Consider the following 23,859-nt stretch of genomic DNA (forward strand, 5'->3'; position numbering starts at 1 on the left):
ATTGCAGTGTTCGTACAGGGATTGTAGTGTTCGTACAGGGATTGTAGTGCTCATATAGGGATTGCAGTGTCCATATAGGGATTGCAGTGTTCGTACAGGGATTGTAGTGCTCATATAGGGTTTGCAGTGTTCGTATAGGGATTGCAGTGTTCGTATAGGGATTGCAGTGTTTGTATAGGGATTGCAGTGCTCGTATAGGGATTGCAGTGTTCGTATAGGGATTGCAGTGTTCGTATAGGGATTGCTGTTTTCGTATAGGGATTGCAGTTCTCGTATAGGGATTGCAGTGCTCGTATAGGGATTGCAGTGTTCGTATAGGGATTGCAGTGTTTGTATAGGGATTGCAGTATTTGTACAAGGATTGCAGTGCCCGTATAGGGATCACAGTGCCCTTATAGGGTATGGGAATAAAGATATACATGCCACCATTTTTCCATATAGTAAGATAGCGGATTCGATTTCCTGCCCTTGATGTGGGACAGAATATAAGGAACCACCTCTCAGACATCTTGATCTCTTGTGAAAAAGTCCAGGAAGTGATGAAACATGTCGGGACACGTGACGTCTCATGCACTCACGCAAAACCGGAAGTGTGGTGGTGGCCATTTTGGAAGTGGGAACATGCGGTTCTCTATACATAGGACTACACCTGAGCTGTTCTGAATGCTGGAAGCTGATATTCTTCAATTGTAATGTAAGATATTCAATAAATATTGACTTCTGTTACTATATAGCGCTGATTGTCTCCTATCTCACCTTATGAGGAATATGGAAGAGTGCCAACAGGAACATTAGGAAGCCTGGAGAGTGCGACTATCCCCTGAAAGCCTGGGATTTATTTCCAGAGGGGAATGATCCATTGTTGCACCAGTTGGAGGAGAGCACTTTATTGTTCACTATTATTGAGTTTGTAGTGCTCACTATTAGAGATTTGGGTTCTTCTCCATCCTCACTATTTGGAGGTGATCACGTTTCATGGTTTGGACTTGGAATGGTCACTCTTCTGATTCTTGTCACGAGTGTATTTACATATTCAGAGATTGATATATTGGTAGAGGAATTGTTTTTCACGTGTGAGCTCACGTTATGCAGTTGGCATGATACACGGTTCTTTCACTATTTTACATGTATGTTCAGTATAAAGGTAATACACTATCAGAAGTTTATTTTTTTGAGGTTCATGAAGAATTTTGGAATTTCCATACTGGATGATTAAAGATGATACGAGTTTGCTTTGGAATTTGGAAAGACATCTTTACAGAGACATTTTGGACATTTATTTTTTGGGACATTTAGTTTGATATATAATTTTTTGGGATTTTTATTTTATAATTTATTTTATATTGGGATAGATTCATCTATGTTTAAAGAAGAGTTTAGTTATGCTCATTTATGTACCGTATTGCATGACCGCGCAATTGTCAGTAACACTAGTGCAGTGCTGTATAGTAAAACAATGGTGTAAATTCCATGATCTCTCCCATAGTTTGTAGACGCTATAACTATCACACAAAGCAATCAATATACACTTATTGGGATTTTTTTTACCAAAAACATGGAGCAGAATACATTTTGGCCTAAATTTATAACTAACTTTGAGTTTACTATATATTTTTTATAGCCAACAGTAAAAAATATTGTTTTTTTTTCAAAATTTTTGGTCTTTTTTTGTTTATAGCACAAAAAATAAAAAACGCACAGGTCATCAAATACCTCCGAAAGAAAGCTCTATTTGTGTGAAAAAAAGGACATAAATTTCATTTGGGTGCAGCATTGCATGACCGCGCAATTATCCGTTGAATTAGTAGAGCGCCAGAGGTCTGGTCAAGAAGGGGGGTAAATCCTCAGGATGGCGAGGGGTTAAACTGGGTCCTAGTGCCTGCCGGTGCCGTCATTGGTGACAGGCGCGCCTGGGTCATATTGCCTGCCGGTGCCGTCATTGGTGACAGGTGCGCCTGGGTCATATTGCCTGCCGGTGCCGTCATTGGTGACAGGTGTGCCTGGGTCAAATTGCCTGCCGGTGCCGTCATTGGTGGAAGGCGCTACTGGGTCCTAGTGCCTGCCGGTGCCATCATTGGTGACAGGCGCGCCTGGGTCATATTGCCTGCCGGTGCCGTCATTGGTGACAGGCGCGCCTGGGTCCTAGTGCCTGCCGGTGCCATCATTGGTGATAGGCGCACCCGGGTCCTAGTGCCTGCCGGTGCCGTCATTGGTGATAGGCGCACCCGGGTCCTAGTGCCTGCCAGTGCCGTCATTGATGACAGGCGCACCCGGGTCATATTGTCTGCCGGTGCCGTCACTGGTGACAGGCGCGCCTGGGTCCTAGTGCCTGCCGGTGCCATCATTGGTGACAGGCGTGCCTGGGTCCTACTGCCCACCTGCCTGTATGTCTTGTCAGATTCATGCGTCATGGCGATCTTCTCATTCCTGGACAGAAACAATGGCCGTGAAATGACAGAGCTGAATCCTTTAAGGCCCCTTGGGTGTCTGCCATCCGGTCCAGGGGCTTTATTCAGTCTAAATATTTCTGGATCATATCAACTGTGAGCCAATGTGGATCATCTGGGGGGGTGTCAGTACCACCCCCCATTATGGACAAGAGCCCCCCCATGCTCCTTTGTATACACAGAGCTGAAGAAGGGATTTCATACATTGTCCTTCTCTTTGTCCCCCCCCCTCTAGATGGTTCTGTAAAGGGCCTACATGCTGGGACCGGACCTTTCTACTATTCATATATTGGAGGAATGTTTTGGGGTCGTCCTGATAGCTTTCTGTCGTTTGTTTTCAGTTTTTGTGCCTTTATTTCCTTTTTGCATCTTCTGTTCTATTCTTTGTAATGTGTAAACGATGATCGCGTTCCTTCATTGTTATATTTAATAAAATCTCTTTTCTTATTATCTATAGCTTTTGTAACTTTGGCCGTAAGCCACATAGGTTGGATTTGTAGCCTTTTATACTTGTTGCCCATGGGAATATATTTTGCAGTGTGGTCACATACAGTCTTTTTGAAGAACTCCCATTTCTGTGTTGTGTTCATCGATGCCAATATTCCCTCCCAGTCTAAGTCTTGGAGAGCAGCTCTCAGCTTTGGAAAATTAGCTCTCTTAAATTTGAGCATTTTTATTTTTCCTGTGCTTACTGTTTATAGCTAACAATAAATGAAATCATGTTATGGTCACTGCTACCCAGATGTTATTTTATATGGACATTCATAATAAGCTCTGCATGGTTGAAGATGACCAGGTCAAGCAGAGCATCATTCCTAGTTGGGGCCTCTATGAACTGGACCATAAAATTGTCCTGTAGTAGGTTTATACATTTTTGGCCTTTAACTGTTCCTGCAGTACCATTACTCCAGTCAATTTCCGGGTAGTTACAATCCCCCATTATTATCACTGTCCCAGCCCTTGCAGCCCTTTCCATCTGTGGGAGGAGCTGAGTCTCCACCTCCTCATTAACACTGGGAGGCCTATAACAAACTCCAATGATGACCTTTGTAGTACCGCCCCCCCATGTGCAGCTCCACCCATAATACTTCAGCCTCATCACACTCTCCATCAACTAGGTCCTCTTTCACACTCGCTCTGAGATCACTTCTCACATAGAGACAGACACCACCACCTTTCCTATTTCCCCCGTCTCTCCGAAAGAGAACCTAGCCAGGAATATGAATGGTCCAGTCATGTGAGGAATGAAGCCAAGATTCAGCAATACCAATTCAATCCTAGTTCTCTTCATGCACCAAACCTTCCAACTCACCTATTGTGCTGGGCACACTTCTGGCATTGGGGAACAAACACTTTCATTCACTGACACCTTGTTCATTCGCCGACACCTTGTTCACATGGATTTTTTGTATTTTTTATTTGCATACAAAAATGGTACCAATTGCACTGGTTGTTTGTAACATGGGAACCTTCTTATCATCTACCATAGCCCTCCCCCCATCTTTCCCCATTCCACCCCCCAATAAGTATTGACCCATCTGATCTGTCTACCCCGTTATAATACCTGATGTACAGGAAAACAGGCCTTCAGTGAGGAACATTTCCCTCACTCAGGACCGGAAAGTGGCTTCTCCCCTGTGTGAGATCTGTGATGTATGTAAACACTGGACTTCTGTGAAAAACATTTCCCGCACTCAGGACAAGAATACGGCTTCTCCCCAGTGTGAGATCTCTGATGTCTGTTAATATGGGATTTAACTGAAAAACATTTCCCACACATAGCACAGGAATACGGCTTCTCTCCCGTGTGAGATCTCTGATGTGTGTAAAGACTGGACTTCACTGAAAAACATTTCCCACACTCAGGACAAGAATATGGCTTCTCCCCAGTGTGAGATCTCTGATGTGTATTAAAATAGGACTTAACTGAAAAACATTTCCCACACTCAGGACAGGAATACGGCTTCTCTCCCGTGTGAGATCTCTGATGTGTGTAAAGACTGGACTTCACTGAAAAACATTTCCCACACTCAGGGCAGGAATACGGCTTCTCTCCTGTGTGAGATCTTTGATGTATGTAAAGACTGGACTTCAATGAAAAACATTTCCCACACTCAGGACAGAAATGTGGCTTCTCCCCTGTGTGAGATCTCTGATGATAATCAAGTTTGGACTTCAGTGAAAACCATTTCCCGCACTCAGAACAAGAATACAGCTTCTCCCCTGTGTGAGATCTCTGATGACTTTTAAAATGGGACTTAACTGAAAAACATTTCCCACACTCAGGACAGGAATATGGCTTCTCTCCCGTGTGAGATCTTTGATGTGTGTAAAGATTGGACTTCAATGAAAAACATTTCCCACACTCAGGACAGGAATACGGCTTCTCCCCTGTGTGAGATCTTTGATGTGTGTAAAGATTGGACTTCACTGAAAAACATTTCCCACACTCAGGACAGGAATACGGCTTCTCCCCTGTGTGAGATCTCTGATGTGTGGAAAGACTGACCTTCTCTGAAAAACATTTCCCGCACTCAGGACAGGAATACGGCTTCTCCCCTGTGTGAGTTCTTTGATGTTTGTAAAGATTGGACTTCTCTGAAAAACATTTCCCACACTCAGGACAGGAATGTGGCTTCTCCCCTGTATGAAATCTTTTATGCCCATTCAGACCAGATTTAGACTGGAAACCTTTCCCGCACTCAGTACAGGAGAAGCTCTTCCCTGTTGGAAGGCTGGCCCGGTCCCGCACAGTCTGAGGTTCCTCAGGATACAAGGAATCCGATGGTCCATCTACACTGGGTGGTGCAGGATGGACATTGGAGGGAGCCGGGTTTTCTCCTGGACTATACTGTGTGATGTCCTCATCTTCTACTTTCCAGTCTGGAGACAAAGTGAGACAATCCTCGGAGGTTTTCCTCATCTCCCGGCCATGGACTAAAATACAAAGACAGAGGATTACTAGACAGGAGCTGATTGGTTCCCCCAAACCAGGACTCCGCCCACATCAGGCAGCTTGATCTCTGAGGAGCTTACAATTCCACCCTCAAGGGAACTAGGAAATGGCTCCTCTGATCTCCTACCAGGTCATTTCTTTATTCATGGACCTTAGTCAGAGAGTGAGGAAACAACCAGAACTGTCTTTTATAGGAGGGACAGTGATGAGGGGATTATAGGACGAGGGTCCCCACCCCCTCTATCACTCATCGCCATCTTCCCAACACAAGAAGTACTGCACTTCCTTATTTACTCCATGATTTAGTCATGAAGAACAGCGGGGCTGAGCCCCACCAGAGGTCAGAGAGTGAGGATGGGGGGAGAACAACCAAGATGAAGACTGGACTGATCCTGAAGACCACCATCATTGGGGTATTGACTCCTCCCTCATTATCACTTTCTGTTTAAGGGTCCAAAGTTGGAGGATGTTATCACATTATTATCACCATGTAAAAGTCTGTGCTCCAATCACATCATCCGATATAAAATGTCCAGCTGGGAGGAAATGGGTGTAACAAAAGAGAATCCATATTATGTGTATATATAGCAGTGGGGGGAGGGGGGAGAGCAGAAGTCAGGAGTATGTAATGTACAACATAGAGTATATAGTGCAGGGGTCAGGAGTATGTAATGTACAACATAGAGTATATAGTGCAGGGGTCAGGAGTATGTAATGTACAACATAGAGTATATAATGCAGGGGTCAGGAGTATATAATGTACAACAGAGTATATAGTGCAGGGGACAGGAGTATGTAATGTACAACATAGAGGATATAGTGCAGGGGTCAGGAGTGTGTAATGTACAACATAGAGTATATAGTGCAGGGGTCAGGGGTATGTAATGTACAACATAGAGGATATAGTGCAGGGGTCAGGAGTATGTAATGTACAACATAGAGTATATAGTGCAGGGGTCAGGAATATGTAATGTACAACATAGAGTATATAGTGCAGGGGTCAGGAATATGTAATGTACAACATAGAGTATATAGTGCAGGGGTCAGGAGTATGTAACGTACAACATAGAGTATATAGTGCAGGGGTCAGGACTATGGAATGTACAACATAGAGTATATAGTGCAGGGGTCAGGAGTATGTAATGTACAACATAGAGTATATAGTGCAGGGGTCAGGAGTATGTAATGTACAACATAGAGTATATAGTGCAGGGGTCAGGAGTATGTAATGTACAACATGGAGTATATAGTGCAGGGGTCAGGAGTATGTAATGTACAACATAGAGTATATAGTGCAGGGGTCAGGAGGATGTAATGTACAACAGAGTATATAGTGCAGGGGTCAGGAGTATGTAATGTACAACAGAGTATATAGTGCAGGGGTCAGGAGTATGTAATGTACAATATACATTATACAGTGTAAGGGTCAGAACTCATAATATTGGTATTCAGTAATCAGTGGAAGATTAAATGTTTACTGTAGACAAGTTGCAGAGATCCCACACCGCTGCCTCCCATCTCCTGAGACTGCACTCAGTGACTTGGGGCTGAGACACTACAGACATATCCCTCCACCCGGCACAGCCAGCAGAACACAGAGAAGGTCCCCTGGAAGAGTCAGGCACAAGGCAGGAGACCCCAGTCACATGTCCTGGGTGCCTACATTATGCAATGCTTAGAGTAACAATGAACATTTTGCTGCCAGCTGAACCCCAGAACCTCCATAAATCCAGTCTAGATACATAAATTGTGTCTGCAGCACAGAGAAGGAAGATTATCCGAGAGAAATCCAGGAATACAGGACGGGGAACACAGCTCAGGAAAGTGACCAGGGGATTACAGGCTGATATCACCCAGTCCCCGCCCTACTCTGGACCAATCAGTGAGCAGTATGGGTGGAGGAATGGATTTAGTGTTCATGACCCACCTGTGCTGATCTCTGTAGGAGTGTCCTCCTCTATAAATGTCCCCGTTATTCCATCCTCCTCCATAGACTGCTGATCATCCCTCACATACGCCTCTTCTTCTTCTGCTTTCACCTCAAATTCTATATCGATTGGATCTCCACTCTAAATCAAGGAAATGAGAGAAAATATCATCTGTAAAATATAAGGTCACATAAATAAGCTCCACACATTGTCTCTATGAATCCATGTTCTAGATGCTCCATCCCACCAACCTTGTAATAGTGAGGGATGGTGTGACCTTCCTGTGTGGAATCCCGGGAATACAGAGGACGGGGACATCTCTCTGGTGGGTTCCTGGTATTAGGTGGCTCCATCATATCCTTGTGTCCTTCTGAAAACTCCTCCATCACTCCATACTCCTCATCCTCCTCTTTATACTCTTCTTTAACATCAATATTATCATCCCCGAGGATTCCACTCTGAAAGATATAATAAAACATTCATTGTAACAAACATGCTGTGTATAAATCACAACTACCAATAATTGTCATCATCTACCTGATGATGGTGAGGGATGGTGTGACCTTCCTGTGTGGAATCCCGGGAATACAGAGGACGGGGACATCTCTCTGGTGGGTTCCCATGACTGGATCCATCTGTAGGAAACACACACACTGACTGAATCCATTGTTTCTATGTGTTTATCAGATGATGGGGGATCTAGGTGGATCCTCCGTACTGCTCTCTCCTTTACAATAAAGTCTCCTCTTACCCGGTGATGTGAGGGGCGGCTGATTGTCCATCATGACGTCCTTGTAGAGATCCTTGTGTCCTTCTAAATATTGATGTGTATCATCAACATGTGTGTATCATCTGCTGGAGATAAAAGACATCATAGTGACTATGGAGGAAGAGGACGGACATGACTACGGAGGAAGAGGACGGACAGGACTATAGACAAAGAGGATGGACATGACTATGGACGAAGAGGACGGACATGACGGGGGGCTACTGGGTGTAAATAGAACATAACATCTTATTACCGTTTTATGACTGTAGCCTGTGTCTGGTCTGTGTTTGAGAATCATCCCCCCTTATTCATGTGATCCTTATCAGTTCCTAATTGGGGTGGAGATGAGTGCTCATTGGGCCATCTCCCTATAAATTTAGATCAGCTAATGGAAGATCACTGATGGGGGGCACAGGCACTGATGGGGGAAGATCACTGATGGGGGGCACAGTCACTGATGGGGGAAGATCACTGATGGGGGGCACAGTCACTGATGGGGTGGCTGCTTTTGAGTGAGTGCTGCGTTGATGGAGTGCTAAGAAGCAGTTGAACTAAAGCAGCAGGAAGATACAACAAGAAACTCTCCTGCATGCTGGACAGACTGCAAGCAAACACCCCGGGAAACATCTCCTACAAGTCTGAGTCCCACTCCGTGTGCCTTTCATATTTCCCCTCTACGCCTCCTTCTCATATTACTTTCCTGTGTTCCAAAAATCTCACCCCTCTGCTCCACCCCAGAACTTGTACATCTCACCCTCACTGCTACCAACTCCCTACTACTGCTCTCATCACCTCCTGCTGACCCAAACACCAGGACTGGAAGACATGTGCGCTCATGTACATCCCGCTCCCATCTTACTTTCTGCACCCTCCTTCTCCTAACCTCTGGGGATATCTCCCCAAACTCTGGTCCTCCAGTATTTCACCCCCACACCAGGCACCCTCCTCCTTCTCCTAACCTCTGGGGATATCTCCCCAAACCCTAGTTCTCCAGTATTTCACCCCCACATCCGGCACCCTCTTTCTTCTCCTAACCTCTGGGGATATCTCCCCAAACTCTGGTCCTCCAGTAATTCACCCCCACACCAGGCATCCTCTTTCCTCCAGGAATAGCTGCAATCCCCTCAATTTAATATCAGTCCCCGTGCTCACAAAAACCACCCTCCCTTTTTCATGTGTGCTCTGGAATGCCCGCTCTGTCTGTAATAATCTCACCTCTGTCCATGACCTTTTTGTCTCCGGCTCCCTTAACCTACTAGCAATTACAGAAACCTGACTCCAAGCAGCAGATTCTGCTTCCCCCGCAGCACTTTCCTATGGAGGCCTCCTCTGGACCCACTCACCCAGACCCAGTGGTCAGAAAGGTGGTGGGGTTGGTTTGCTTCTATCCCCACTGAGCACCTTTCAAGTCCTCCCTAACCCTCCCTCTCTATCCTTCTCTTCTTCCCAGACTCACTGCATCCGGCTGTTTTCTCCCATTTCTCTGAGAATTGCAGTGATCTATCGGCCTCCTGGACCCGTGTCCCGCTTTCTTGATGATTTCTCCACCTGGCTACCCTACTTTATGTCCTCTAAACTACAAACTATCATTCTCAGAGATTTTACCATCCCCATTAATGTCAACAACCCGGCTACATCCCAACTCTTCAACATAACCTCATCTTTTACATTAGCACAATGTATACCGTCCTCCACTCACTCTGATGGGAATACATTACACCTTGTTTTCTCCCATCTTTGCACTCCCTACAACCTCACAAACACCCCCTTTCCTCTCTCTGATCACAATCTCATCACCTTCACAGTCTCCTCATCTTCAAACACCTATCCCTCCAAGCAGCCAACAATTACCCGCAGAAACCTTCACAACTTGAACCCGGCTCCTTTCCACTCTGCAACTGACCAACTCTATGACAGAATCTCTCCCCTGTCCTGCCCTGACCTGGCCACTGCTGTCTACAACAGTTTGCTCTCATCCACATTAGACTGACTTGCTCCTCTAACAACACGAAGCATCAAGCCCATCAGACCATTACATCCGTGGCAGACTGACCACACCAGAAATGATTGTTGGAGTGATTGTGGCATAAAACCAAATCTCAGCAAGCATTCACCCGATATAAATCTGCTTTCTTCACATACAATTCCTCCCTCCATGCTGCCAAACAAGACGACTTTGTCGCTCTCATCAATACCTTGTCATCCAGTCCTCGTTTTCTCTTCTCTACTTTTACCTCTCTACTTTCTCCACCTCCACCCAGTACCTCACTCACTGCTCATGAGATTGCAAATCATTTCAAAAACAAGATTGATGCAATTCGTAGGGACATCTCCACTGCACAGACATCCATCCCACTTAGCATACCTTATACTAAACCTTCCTCAACACTTTCCTCTTCTGACCTCGCTACTACTGAAGAGGTCACTAAGGTTTTCTCATAAGCCCGTCTCACCACCTGCCCCCTGGATTCTGTCCCCTCACAACTACTACTGTCACCCTCTTTTCCATCCTATGCTCCCTCACTCACATCTTCAATCTCTCCCTCTCTACTGGTGCCTTCCCCTCCCCTCTAAAGCATGCGCACATCACTCCCATACTTAACAAGCCCTCCCTGGACCCCACCAACCTGAACAACTTAAGACCCATCTCCCTGATGCCATTTACCTCTAAACTCCTAGAACGCTTAGTCTACAATCGCCTGAGCTCCCACCTCACCGACAACAACCTTCTTCACCCTTTACAGTCTGGCTTTCACTCACTATACTCCACTGAAACTGCCCTACTAAAACTCACTGATGATCTACAGTCTGCTAAAACCAATGGCCACTACTTCGTACTGATCCCAACCGATGGCCACTACTCCGCACTCACCCCAGCCGATGGCCACTACTCCGCACTCATCCCAGCCGATGGCCACTACTCCGCACTCATCCCAGCCGATGGCCACTACTCCGCACTCACCCCAGCCGATGGCCACTACTCCGTACTCATCCCAGCCGATGGCCACTACTCCGTACTCATCCCAGCCGATGGCCACTACTCCGTACTCATCCCAGCCGATGGCCACTACTCCGTACTCATCCCAACCGATGGCCACTACTCAGTACTCATCCCAACCGATGGCCACTACTCCGTACTCATCCCAACCGATGGCCACTACTCCGTACTCATCCCAACCGATGGCCACTACTCCGTACTCATCCCAGCCGATGGCCACTACTCCGTACTCATCCCAACCGATGGCCACTACTCCATACTCATCCCAACCAATGGCCACTACTCCGTACTCATCCCAACCAATGGCCACTACTCCGTACTCATCCCAACCAATGGCCACTACTCCGTACTCATCCCAACCAATGGCCACTACTCCGTACTCATCCCAACCAATGGCCACTACTCCGTACTCATCCCAACCAATGGCCACTACTCCGTACTCTTACTACTTGACCCCCTCCTCCTCAAAAAACTACATTCTCTTGGCCTCCGAGACTCTGCTCTCTCCTGGTTCTCCTCCTACCTATCGCAGAGCTCCTTCAGTGTTACCGATAACTCTGCCTCCTCCTCTTCACTCCTTCTCTCTGTAGGGGTCCCTCAAGGCTCTGTCCTTGGACCCCTTCTCTTCTCCATCTACACCTCCTCCCTTGGTCACTTGATAAACTCCCATGGCTTTAAGTACCATCTCTATGCTGATGACACACAAATCTATCTTTCTACCCCTTACCTCGCCCCTCAGTCTCCTCCTCACCTCATCCCTTCAGTCTCCTCCTCACCTCACCCCTTCAGTCTCCTCTCGCATTACTAACCTACTAAGTGACATATCGGCATGGATGTCACTCCACTTCCTCAAACTCAATCTTTCCAAAACTGAGCTCTTAGTATTCCCCCCAGCCTGTGCCCCCTCCCCTGACTTCTCCATCAAGATCAATAATACAACCATCAGTCCCTCTCCTCATACCAGGGTACTAGGTGTAATCCTAGACTCCCATCTGTCCTTTCACCTCCAAATCCAATCACTGTCCAAATCTTGAAGACTTTACCTCCGCAACATCTCCAAGATACGCCCGTTCCTAACCTCGGAAACCACTAAGCAACTTTTGTAACTCCCTCCTCATTGGCCGACCTCATCGCAGGCTATCCCTTTTTCAGTCTATCATGAATGCTGCTGCCAGACTCATCCACCTTACTAACCGTTGTGTATCTGCCACCCCTCTCTGCCAATCCCTCCACTGGCCTCTACTCAGTGTCCTCTACCCCTCTGTGCCAATCCCTCCACTGGCCTCCATTCAGTGTCCTCCACCCGTTTCTGCCAATCCCTCCACTGGCCTCAATTCAGTGTCCTCCACCCCTCCCTGCCAATCCCTCCACTGCTCTCTATTCAGTGTCCTTCATCCCTCTCTGCCAATCCCTCCACTGGCCTCCATTCAGTGTCCTCCACCCCTCTCTGCCAATCCCTCCACTGGCCTCCATTCAGTGTCCTCCACCCCTTTCTGCCAATCCCTCCACTGGCCTCAATTCAGTGTCCTCCACCCCTCCCTGCCAATCCCTCCACTGCTCTCTATTCAGTGTCCTTCATCCCTCTCTGCCAATCCCTCCACTGGCCTCCATTCAGTGTCCTCCACCCCTCTCTGCCTATTCCTCCACTGGCTTCCCATTGCCCAACGGATAAAATTCAAAACACTAACAATAACATATAAAGCCATTTATAACTCTGCCCCAAAGTACATCACCGATCTTGTCTCTAAATATCACCCAAACCGTCCTCTCCGCTTCTCACAAGACCTCCTACTCTCTAGCTCCCTTGTCTCCTCCTCCCATGCTCGTCTCCAGGACTTCTCCAGAACTTCCCCATCCTCTGGAACTCTTTACCCCAATTTATCAGACTATCACCTACTCTGCTCACTTTTAGGTAATCTCTGAAAACCTCTCTCTTCAGGGAAGCCTATCCTGCCCTCAGCTAATACTGGAATCTTCTACTCTTCCAATCAGTCCATCCCCCACAGTTACTGCCTTTTGTACCACTAGCCCCTCCCTCTTATATTATAAGTTCCCAGGATCAGGCCCTCCTATCCCTCTAGTATTGATCTGTATTGTTGCTCTTTTGTCTCTCCTTATATTGTAAAGCGCTGAGCAAACTGTCAGTGCCATAAATCCTGTATAATAATAATTACCTCCTCTACTGCCACGTCCAGCAACCTCTCCGATCTCCTTCAGACCAAAGGGAACGTCTTATCTTTATTCCAGATCACTTCCTGTCTGTTCCTGACATCACTTCCTGTCCGTATTCCATAGAGAAGTCCTGTCTGGGTAGTAGAAATGAGATCACCATCTTGTGGAGTTCAGAGGAACTGCAGCCCCAAGAAATGTACCCTAATAACCATTCCTGCATTGTATCTACCTTACAGAGATACCAGGGAAGTTCAAAAACAACTAAAAAATGTAAGAAACAATAAACCTAACTCTTATGCAACAAACTGTGTAAAAAAGATATTTTACCTTCATACGCCGGGATGTTCGGTATGCTTTGCTTCATTGCCCCATACCGGGCCTCTTGGCTCACCAGCAGAAGTTGGCTTCCTATCTGTTTTCATCAGCCACTAGAACAATTGCTCAGGCCTGGAAGAGTCCGTTTGTCCCTCTTCAGGGGGTGCGGGATCGTATGACCACTATGATGCTCAACGAACAGATGTCGAGTATCCGCAATGACTCCCAACGTAAATTTTTGAAAATATGGGAGCCGTGGTTGCAATATGCCCTTCCCTCACTCCCCCCGGCTAGTCTGGGGATGTAATGGCGTTCGGTGTTGGCGCTCTTGAATCCCTGCTCTTTGCCCCCCCTCTTTTTTCTTTTTTTTTTCTTTTCCTTTTTCTCTCTCTCTGTTTTTGGTGTGACTAGGACAGCTGCATTTAGTTGTTATAATCAGTTACATTATTGTTTTGTAACTTATGTGCCATTGATAGCCCCTGCGTGGGCGTACCTTTTGCCCTGTTGGCATTAGAGCATTGTTTTTCCACCCCTTTTTTTTTTATTTTGCATTTTGTTTATCTGTGCAATTGATAGCCCCTGCGTGGGCGTGTCTTATTGCCTCTGTTTATACTGTTTAAAAATTTAATAAAAACCATTGAAATAGAAAAAAAGATATTTTACTACAGATAGAAAAGTCTTAAAGACACAGAACATAAGATAAAAACAAAATGCATAATAAAAAAGAGACCTCTAAAATGTGACACACTACCCATAATGTCCCTCCTTCATATCAGAGAGAGATAGACTACCCAGAATGTCCCATCCTTCATGACAGAGAAAAAGACTACCCAGAATGTCCCATCCTTCATGACAGAGAAAAAGACTACCCAGAATGTCCCGTCCTTCATATCAAAGAACGAGGCAGACAACCCAGAATGTCCCGTCCTTCATATCAGAGAGAGACAGACTACCCAGAATGTCCCGTCCTTCATATCAGAGAGAGACAGACTACCCAGAATGTCCCATCCTTCATATCAGAGAGAGACAGACTACCCAGAATGTCCCATCCTTCATATCAGATAGAGACAGACTACCCAGAATGTCCCATCCTTCATATCAGAGGGAGACAGACTACCCAGAATGTCCCGTCCTTCATATCAGAGACCGAGACAGACTACCCAGAATGTCCCGTCCTTCATATCAGAGAGAGACAGACTACCCAGAATGTTCCATCCTTCATATCAGAGAGAGACAGACTACCCAGAATGTCCCATCCTTCATATCAGAGGGAGACAGACTACCCAGAATGTCCCGTCCTTCATATCAGAGAGAGACAGACTACCCAGAATGTCCCATCCTTCATATCAGAGAGAGACAGACTACCCAGAATGTTCCATCCTTCATATCAGAGAGAGACAGACTACTCAGAATGTACCATCCTTCATATCAGAGAACGAGACAGACTACCCAGAATGTCCCATCCTTCATATCAGAGAATGATACAGACTACCCAGAATGTCCCGTCCTTCATATCAGAGAATGATACAGACTACCCAGAATGTCCCATCCTTCAAATCAGAGAATGAGACAGACTACCCAGAGTGTCCCCTCCGTCATATCAGAGACAGAGACAAACTACCCAGAATTTCCCATCCTTCCTATCAGAGAGACAGACTACCCAGAATATCCCGTCCTTCATATCAGACAAAGATATACTACTTAGAATGTCCCGTCCTTCATATCAGAGAGAGACAGACTACCCAGAATGTTCCGTCCTTCATATCAGAGAGAGACAGACTACCCAGAATGTCCCGTCCTTCATATCAGAGACCGAGACAGACTACCCAGAATGACCCGTCCTTCATATCAGAGACAGAGAGACAGACTACCCAGAATGTCCCGTCCTTCATATCAGAGACAGAGAGACAGACTACCCAGAATGTCCCATCCTTCATATCAGAGAGAGACAGACTACCCAGAATGTCCCATCCTTCATATCAGAGAGAGACAGACTACCCAGAATGTCCCATCCTTCATATCAGAGAATGAGACAGACTACCCAGAATGTTCCGTCCTTCATATCAGAGACTGAGACAGACTACCCAGAATGTCCCGTCCTTCATATCAGAGAACGAGACAGACTACCCAGAATGTCCCGTCGTTCATATCAGAGAGAGACAGACTACCCAGAATGTACCGTCCTTCATATCAGAGAGAGACAGACTACCCAGAATGTCCCGTCCTTCATATCAGAGAGAGAGAGACAGACTACCCAGAATGTCCCGTCCTTCATATCAGAGAGAGACAGACTACCCAGAATGTCCCATCCTTCATATCAGAGACTGAGACAGACTACCCAGAATGTCCCATCCTTCATATCAGAGAGAGACAGACTACCCAGAATGTCCCATCCTTCATATCAGAGAGAGACAGACTACCCAGAATGTCCCATCCTTCATATCAGAGACTGAGACAGACTACCCAGAATGTCCCGTCCTTCATATCAGAGAGAGACAGACTACCCAGAATGTCCCGTCCTTCATATCAGAGAGAGACAGACTACCCAGAATGTTTTTTTTTATTTTGCATTTTGTTTATCTGTGCAATTGATAGCCCCTGCGTGGGCGTGTCTTATTGCCTCTGTTTATACTGTTTAAACATTTAATAAAAACCATTGAAATAGAAAAAAAGATATTTTACTACAGATAGAAAAGTCTTAAAGACACAGAACACAAGATAAAAACAAAATGCATAATAAAACAGAGACCTCTAAAATGTGACACACTACCCATAATGTCTCTACTTCATATCAGAGAGAGATAGACTACCCAGAATGTCCCATCCTTCATGACAGAGAACGAGACAGACTACCCAGAATGTCCCATCTTTCATATCAAAGAACGAGACAGACAACCCAGAATGTCCCGTCCTTCATATCAGAGAGAGACAGACTACCCAGAATGTCCAATCCTTCATATCAGAGACTGAGACAGACTACCCAGAATGTCCCGTCCTTCATATCAGAGACCAAGACAGACTACCCAGAATGTCCCATCCTTCATATCAGAGAATGAGACAGACTACCCAGAATGTCCCCTCCGTCATATCAGAGACAGAGACAAACTACTCAGAATCTCCCATCCTTCCTATCAGAAAGACAGACTACCCAGAATGTCCCAACCTTCATATCAGAGAGAGACAAACTATCCTGAATGTCCTGTCCTTCATATCAGAGACAGAGACAGACTACCCAGAATTTCTCGTCTTTCATAACAGAGACCGAAACAGACTACCCAGAATGTCCCGTCCTTCATATCAGAGAGAGACAGACTACCCAGAATGTCCCGTCCTTCATATCAGAGAGAGACAGACTACCCAGAATGTCCCGTCCTTCATTTCAAAGACCGAGACAGACTACCCAGAATGTCCCATCCTTCATATGAGAGACCGAGACAGACTACCCAGAATATCCCGTCCTTCATATCAGAGAGAGGCAGACTACCCAGAATGTCCCTCCTTCATATCAGAGACTGAGGCAGACTACCCAGAATGTCCCGTCCTTCATATCAGAGAGAGACAGACTACCCAGAACATCCTGTCCTTCATATCAAAGACCGAGACAGACTACCCAGAATGTCCCATCCTTCATATGAGAGACCGAGACAGACTACCCAGAATGTCCCGTCCTTCATATCAGACAAAGATATACTACTTAGAATGTCCCGTCCTTCATATCAGAGACAGAGAGACAGACTACCCAGAATGTCCCATCTTCATATCAGAGAATGAGACAGACTACCCAGAATGTTCCATCCTTCATATCAGAGACCGAGACAGACTACCCAGAATGTTCCATCCTTCATATCAGAGACCGAGACAGACTACCCAGAATGTCCCGTCCCTCATATCAGAGAGAGACAGACTACCCAGAATGTCCCGTCCTTCATATCAGAGAGAGACAGACTACCCAGAATGTCCCGTCCTTCATATCAGAGACAGAGAGACAGACTACCCAGAATGTCCCATCCTTCATATAAGAGAATGAGACAGACTACCCAGAATGTCCAATCCTTCATATCAGAGACTGAGACAGACTACCCAGAATGTCCCGTCCTTCATATCAGAGACCAAGACAGACTACCCAGAATGTCCCGTCCTTCATATCAGAGACAGAGAGACAGACTACCCAGAATGTCCCATCCTTCATATCAGAGAATGAGACAGACTACCCAGAGTGTCCCCTCCGTCATATCAGAGACAGAGACAAACTACTCAGAATCTCCCATCCTTCCTATCAGAAAGACAGACTACCCAGAATGTCCCAACCTTCATCTCAGAGAGAGACAGACTACCCAGAATGTCCCATCCTTCATATCAGAGATAGACACACTACCCGGAATGTCCCGTCCTTCATATCAAAGACCGAGATAGACTACCCAGAATGTCCCATCCTTCATATCAGAGAGACATAATGCCCAGAATGTAACATCCTTCATATCAGAGAGAGACAAACTATCCTGAATGTCCCGTCCTTCATATCAGAGACTGAGACAGACTACCCAGAATGTCCCGTCCTTCATGTCAAAGACTGAGACAGACTACCCAGAACGTCCCGTCCTTCATATCAGAGACCGAGACAGACTACCCAGAATATCCCGTCCTTCATATCAGAGAGAGAAATACTTCTTAGAATGTCCCATCCTTCATATCAGAGAGAGACAGACTACCAAGAATGTCCCAACCTTCATATCAGAGAGAGACAGACTTCCCAGAATGTCCCATCCTTCATATCAGAGAGAGACAGACTTCCCAGAATGTCCCATCCTTCATATCAGAGAACGATACAGAACGATACAGCATTTATGTTCCGTAACCGCCAGATGAGCTGGTGTAGAATGCCCCAGGGCTATGTAGATTCGCCTGCAGTCTACTCACTTGCCCTCCAGACCACACTGAGGTCCTGGACCCCTCCCAATGGTTCGGTCCTCATTATATATGTGGATGACCTATTGATTTGTAGTTCAAGTCAGGAGGCCAGTCAGGAGGATAGTTGGTCTCTGTTAGAAGGGTTGTCAGGGAATGGTCACAAAGCATCTAAAAAGAAACTGCAATGGTGCCAAAAACAGGTTGAGTACCTTGGTTTTACTCTAAGTCATGGTGAGAGGAATGTCAGTCACAAAAGAGCTGCGGCTCTCGTGGGTCTGCCCCGCCCACAAACAAAAAAGGACATGCTAACTTTTCTTGGTATGATTGGTTACTGCCGCCAATGGGTACCTGATTGTTCATTCTATGATCACACTCTGAGGTCTGCCACACTTTCAGAATCACCTGACATTCTCACATGGTCAAATGAAATGGTTGATGCCTTTGTGTACCTGAAGAATGCTATGGTAACGGCCCCTGGTCTTGGACTACCTGACTATAAGAATATGTTTCATCTGTATGCGGGGGAAAATTGTACAACCATGGCGGGGGTCCTGGCTCAGGAACATGGAGGCAAGCTCCGCCCTGTAGCTTTTTTTTCCCAAAGTAGTGCCAACTCAGGTTCAGGGCATGCCTGCTTGTCTGAGAGCTGTTGCATCCTGTGTGATGGTGGTGGGAATGGCTATTTCTTTCACATTGGGACATGAAACTACCCTACACACCACATACCAAGTGTCCTTACTACTGAAAAACATACACACTCAACACATGTCAGCACAAAGGTTGAGCGGATATGAAGTGATTCTTCTATCTGATCCCAACTTGATTATTAAATATTCTTCAGCAAATTCAGGTCCTGCTCCAATTTTGAATGCCCTATTGGGGCTAAAGGGGGAACAGGATGAAGTGGCACCAGAACACAATTGTATAACCCACATACAGCAAGACACTTCCCCTAGGCCCGACATGTCAGCTGTGGCTCTTGATGGGGCCCCAGATGTGTTTGTAGATGGCTCATGCTCTAGGCCAAATGATAATACTTACCATGCAGGAGATGCCATTGTGCAACTTCCTGACAAAATACTCGAGGCAAAGCCAATCCCATATCAGTCAGCCCAAGCAGCCCAACTGATTGCCCTTACAAGAGCATGTCAATTATTTGCAGGACAGGATGTCACCATTTACACAGACTCCAAGTACGCCCATGGTGCTGTACATGATTTTGGGGTCATTTGGGAGAGAAGAGGATTCATTGCTGCTGATGGCAAAACCATATCTCACTCTTCCTTGATATCTGATCTACTCAAAGCCATACAGTTACCAAAAACATTAGCCATTCTTCATTGCAGGGCACATACAAATCACAGAGATCATATTGCCAAAGGAAATGCATTAGCAGATAAGGTAGCAAAGGAAGCTGCATTACAACAGGTGGCCAGTGAACAGATGCCTATGCCCACTTCAGGCGTCACAACCACCCCACATGACCAGATGTATGCAGATTTACAAACATTTGCTACAGAAGTCGATCTAGCAGACTGGAATGGTTCTGGAGCACAACTAGATCCAGCTTCTGGTCTAGTGTGCTTAGAGGGGAAACCATGCATTCCCATGTCAAGTGCCCCACTGTTCATTGCACAGTACCACGGTCTAGGACATAGAGGATGGAAAACGACATGTGAAACATTATTGCAGGATTGTTACATTACAGGCTTATCTAGGTTGGTGAAAGAATATGTTTCTAGGTGCATTACATGTATAAGGAACAATCCACAGAACCCAAAGAAATCACAACACCAGCATCTAGTGTACCCAACTACACCTTTCACCCATTTACAAATAGATTTTACCCACATGCCAAAAACAGGACAGAGGCAAGAGTTTTTGTTGGTAATGGTGGATATGTTCAGCAGATGGGTGGAAGCATTTGTCACTAATAAAGAAGACGCACAGACTGTAGTCAGAATTCTTACACAGGAGATAATACCCAGATGGGGATGTCCGCTGCAGATAAATTCTGATAGTGGACCAGCCTTTGTGGCCAAGGTATGCCAAGACCTGGTAAAAGTACTTAGATTGGAAATGTCATATTCCCTATCATCCTCAAAGTTGGGGTATAGTAGAAAGGATGAACAGGACAATTAAGGATAAGTTGAGGAAGGCCACTGGAGGAACCTATACCCACTGGAAGAAGATGTTACCTGCAATTCTAGCAGAGGTAAGAATGACACCTAATAAGACTACAGGGTTATCTCCTTTTGAAATATTAATGGGAAGACCGTTCCCCACTCCTTGGGCTAGACAGCCACTTATGTTAGAAAGAGGGGACCTTGACCTGGTACAACAAGAATATGTGAGAAAACTGATTCAGACTTTAGATCAGATTGAAAGAAATGTTGCTCGCACCTCTCCTTTATCTTTTCAGGAACCAACACACCCTTTCCAAGTGGGAGATGTCGTAGTGGTCCGCCAACTCGCTAAAGACAAGAAGCAAGGCTGCCCCTTTGGACCACCTACTACGGTGATAGCGGTTACCAGAACGGCTGTTCTGGTGGAGAATTCCCAGTCCTGGATCCATGCTAGTCGAGTGAAGAAGGTGAACCAAACACCTGAGAAACACGAGATGGAAAAAGGAGGTGAAGTATGAGAGGAAAATCCTCGAAGAGCGGGTGAAGTAAGTGAAAAAGACCCTGAAGATGACATTCCTTACTGCCCCTCATGGTGCTTTGAAGATCTGGGTCCTATTGGGCACACTGACTGCTCTTTTTCCTGCCAGTATGGATCATAACTAACTGTATTTATCACCCTGAGGACTTGGGTCTAATAAAAGGTATCTGTGGTCAAGGACTAGATTTAAATGAGACCCAGATAACCAAAAGTGAAAGAAAGTCAAAAAGAAGTTTTGAAGAGAACAATCCTTTTTCAGGAAAATGTTGATGATGCAGTTTAAATCTGCTTATGCTCAAAAGTCAGGTTCTGATAAATGTTGGATATGTAGTAAGTTACATCCGAGCACATAGGAAATTCCTCTTCTGGCCGCTCCAGTCAAAATATGTTTGTTAATAAAAGGGAATGTAAGTATTGGTTTGACCAATATTACTTCTAATGCCACCATATCTTTTCCAACTGTGGGAGTCACTCAGTTCCCCGATTGGTGTTTTAGACTGGGGAATACTTCCCACAAGGGAAAGGGAATGTGCTCTCAGTCCATATTAAATATATCTGATCCTGGAAGGAGGGATGGAACTTCTTCTGTGAAACTCTGGCAAGTAAATGATAAAACCCTGAATGAAAGTTTAGAAGGGATACAAGACAATGTGGGGAAAACTGTGTTTGGAACACTTTTTTTTGTATTTCACACTTGTTGTCACCCCTGAGTTTTGCTCTGCAATACAAAAATTGCCGATCTCCTTGGGAAACAATACCTATATCTGTTGTGGTAAGATCTGTTACCCTTGGATACCGAGTAATGTCCAGGGCTGGTGCTATGTAGCCCAATTAGTGCCAATCATGGCAGCTATAGACCAGAAGGAACACCAGGTAAAAGCCAGTACATACCCAAAACACCAACTAACTCTGAGACAGAGAAGGGAAACCAAACAAGGAAAGGTAGATCTATTCTCTACAGGTGATAAGGTTTGGTCATGGTTTCCTACCTACACGGGATGGGGAATAACACTCATGAACAAAATAAATAATTACACAAACATTATTGATGATATACTGGAGAGGAACTCTAAGGACATGGGGTTGCTAAATACCGAGACCAGAGCTATTAGAGAACAGCTGGAGATGCAAGAATTAGCTATTGAAATCATGAGTGCTGCTCTGACAGGTCTGTGTGAGATGACAGAGGATTCTGAATGTTGTACTTGGATATATAATACCACAATGACTGTTCCAGATTATTATGAAATAATAAAGCAACACAGGGAACAGGAAGATGGTTTAATGGAAGAAGCTAGAGCTATAGGAAAAGATGGATGGACTCTTTTTGATTGGCTAGGATCAGGATTTGGTTCCGTCTTTTCATGGATGAAAGGTATCGCTGTAAGCATAGTCATGATATTGTTTTTTGTTTTATTTTTATATCCATGTTTTAAATGCTTATTATATTGCATTGCTAGAGCTACCAAGCCGCAAAATACAAATGAATGTTATCTGGCTATGTACAAAAAGATGAATGAGGTAAAGAATTGAGATCATGTTCATGATCTAAGAGGGGATTGAAAGGATCTAGAGAACCTCCATTGTGTTGATGTACGCCATTTTAAGTATTAAGTTAGGTTTTTGCAGATATATTAGAAGTTTAATGGAACTGTTTTAGTTTGCTGAAGGATGTATCAACAAAAGATAACATGACCCTGAAGTTTTCTTTGCCCGGCTATTTCTCAGAAAGCTAGCAAAAACAGTTTATACCAAGAAATGTATATGTCATGTTTCATGTAGTTAGCTCATGATGGAAACTTACAAGTTACAGTTTTAGAACTCGCTCCCCCCCTTATTATTTCTGTATCCTATATAATCTTAGTAATGTCTAATAAACTTTGAACATAAGCTGCCGTTATTTCCGTGTTCAAGGGGTATTCAAAGAATTCTGCTGATAAACCAGGAATCTCTCCACAGACCGGGGGTCTCTGAGGGGATAAGAAAATCATCCTTTCACTTACCTGACCTAAATCCAACAGAACACCTCTAGGATATCATGTTTTGGTCCATCCGACGCCACCAGGTTGCAACCAAACCAGATATCGTATGTACTCTCCAGCGCCTCAGGATATGCACAGCCAAAAGGGAAGCCAAGGGAACCAGGACAGCGACAACCAAAGGAAATGCTTCAGGGGTGCAGCCCTCCTCAGACGGGGAGATCAGCCACTAGATAGAGAATAAACAGGAGCGCACACACCTTGTGCATTATCCAAGGTTTATTGAAAGGAGTGAAAAATAAAACCATACTCACAGGTGAAGCATGTATCTAAAAATCATTTGCATAATGACGATGGCCACAACGGCAAGCAAGGTGTTCCAAGTGTCAGTGCGGTCAAATGGCTGACGCGTTTCGAGGATGAATCCCTTTCCTCAGAGCTCCTGACCAGCCTCTCATGCAGATGTGTAGTGGATGGATGATGGGAGTCTTGCTGGTGATATCTCATTAGGAGCCTCCCCCGATGTTGCCAGGCATGAATACAAGCACATGGGGGCCATACAGACTACTGAGGACCATTCTGAGTTGCTGCAATGACATTTCAGCACAATGGATGACAGGCGGTGCCACCTGTGAGACTCGGCATGTGAAGGTAAAATTGCCGCACTGTGAAGCTAAGCATGGAGGTCACAGCAATGTGTACTCACCCAATCAGCTGCTTTCT

At 45.4% G+C, this 23,859-nt stretch overlaps 1 protein-coding gene across 1 annotated transcript in view; it reads right to left on the minus strand.

Annotated features, from left to right (window-relative positions):
• Positions 1–23,859, minus strand: part of LOC149450569 (uncharacterized) — a 78,738-nt gene that overhangs the window by 45,035 nt on the left and 9,844 nt on the right. The window contains exon 3 of the mRNA XM_089691757.1: positions 4,069–5,451. Within this exon, the coding sequence (XP_089547883.1) occupies positions 4,069–5,451 (1,383 nt within the window). The remainder of the gene's footprint in view (positions 1–4,068; positions 5,452–23,859) is intronic.

This window comes from Staurois parvus, unplaced genomic scaffold (genome assembly GCF_062004578.1).
Source record: "Staurois parvus isolate SC_StPar_1 unplaced genomic scaffold, SC_StPar_1.0 ptg000571l, whole genome shotgun sequence".
NCBI classification, from domain to species: Eukaryota; Metazoa; Chordata; class Amphibia; order Anura; family Ranidae; genus Staurois; species Staurois parvus.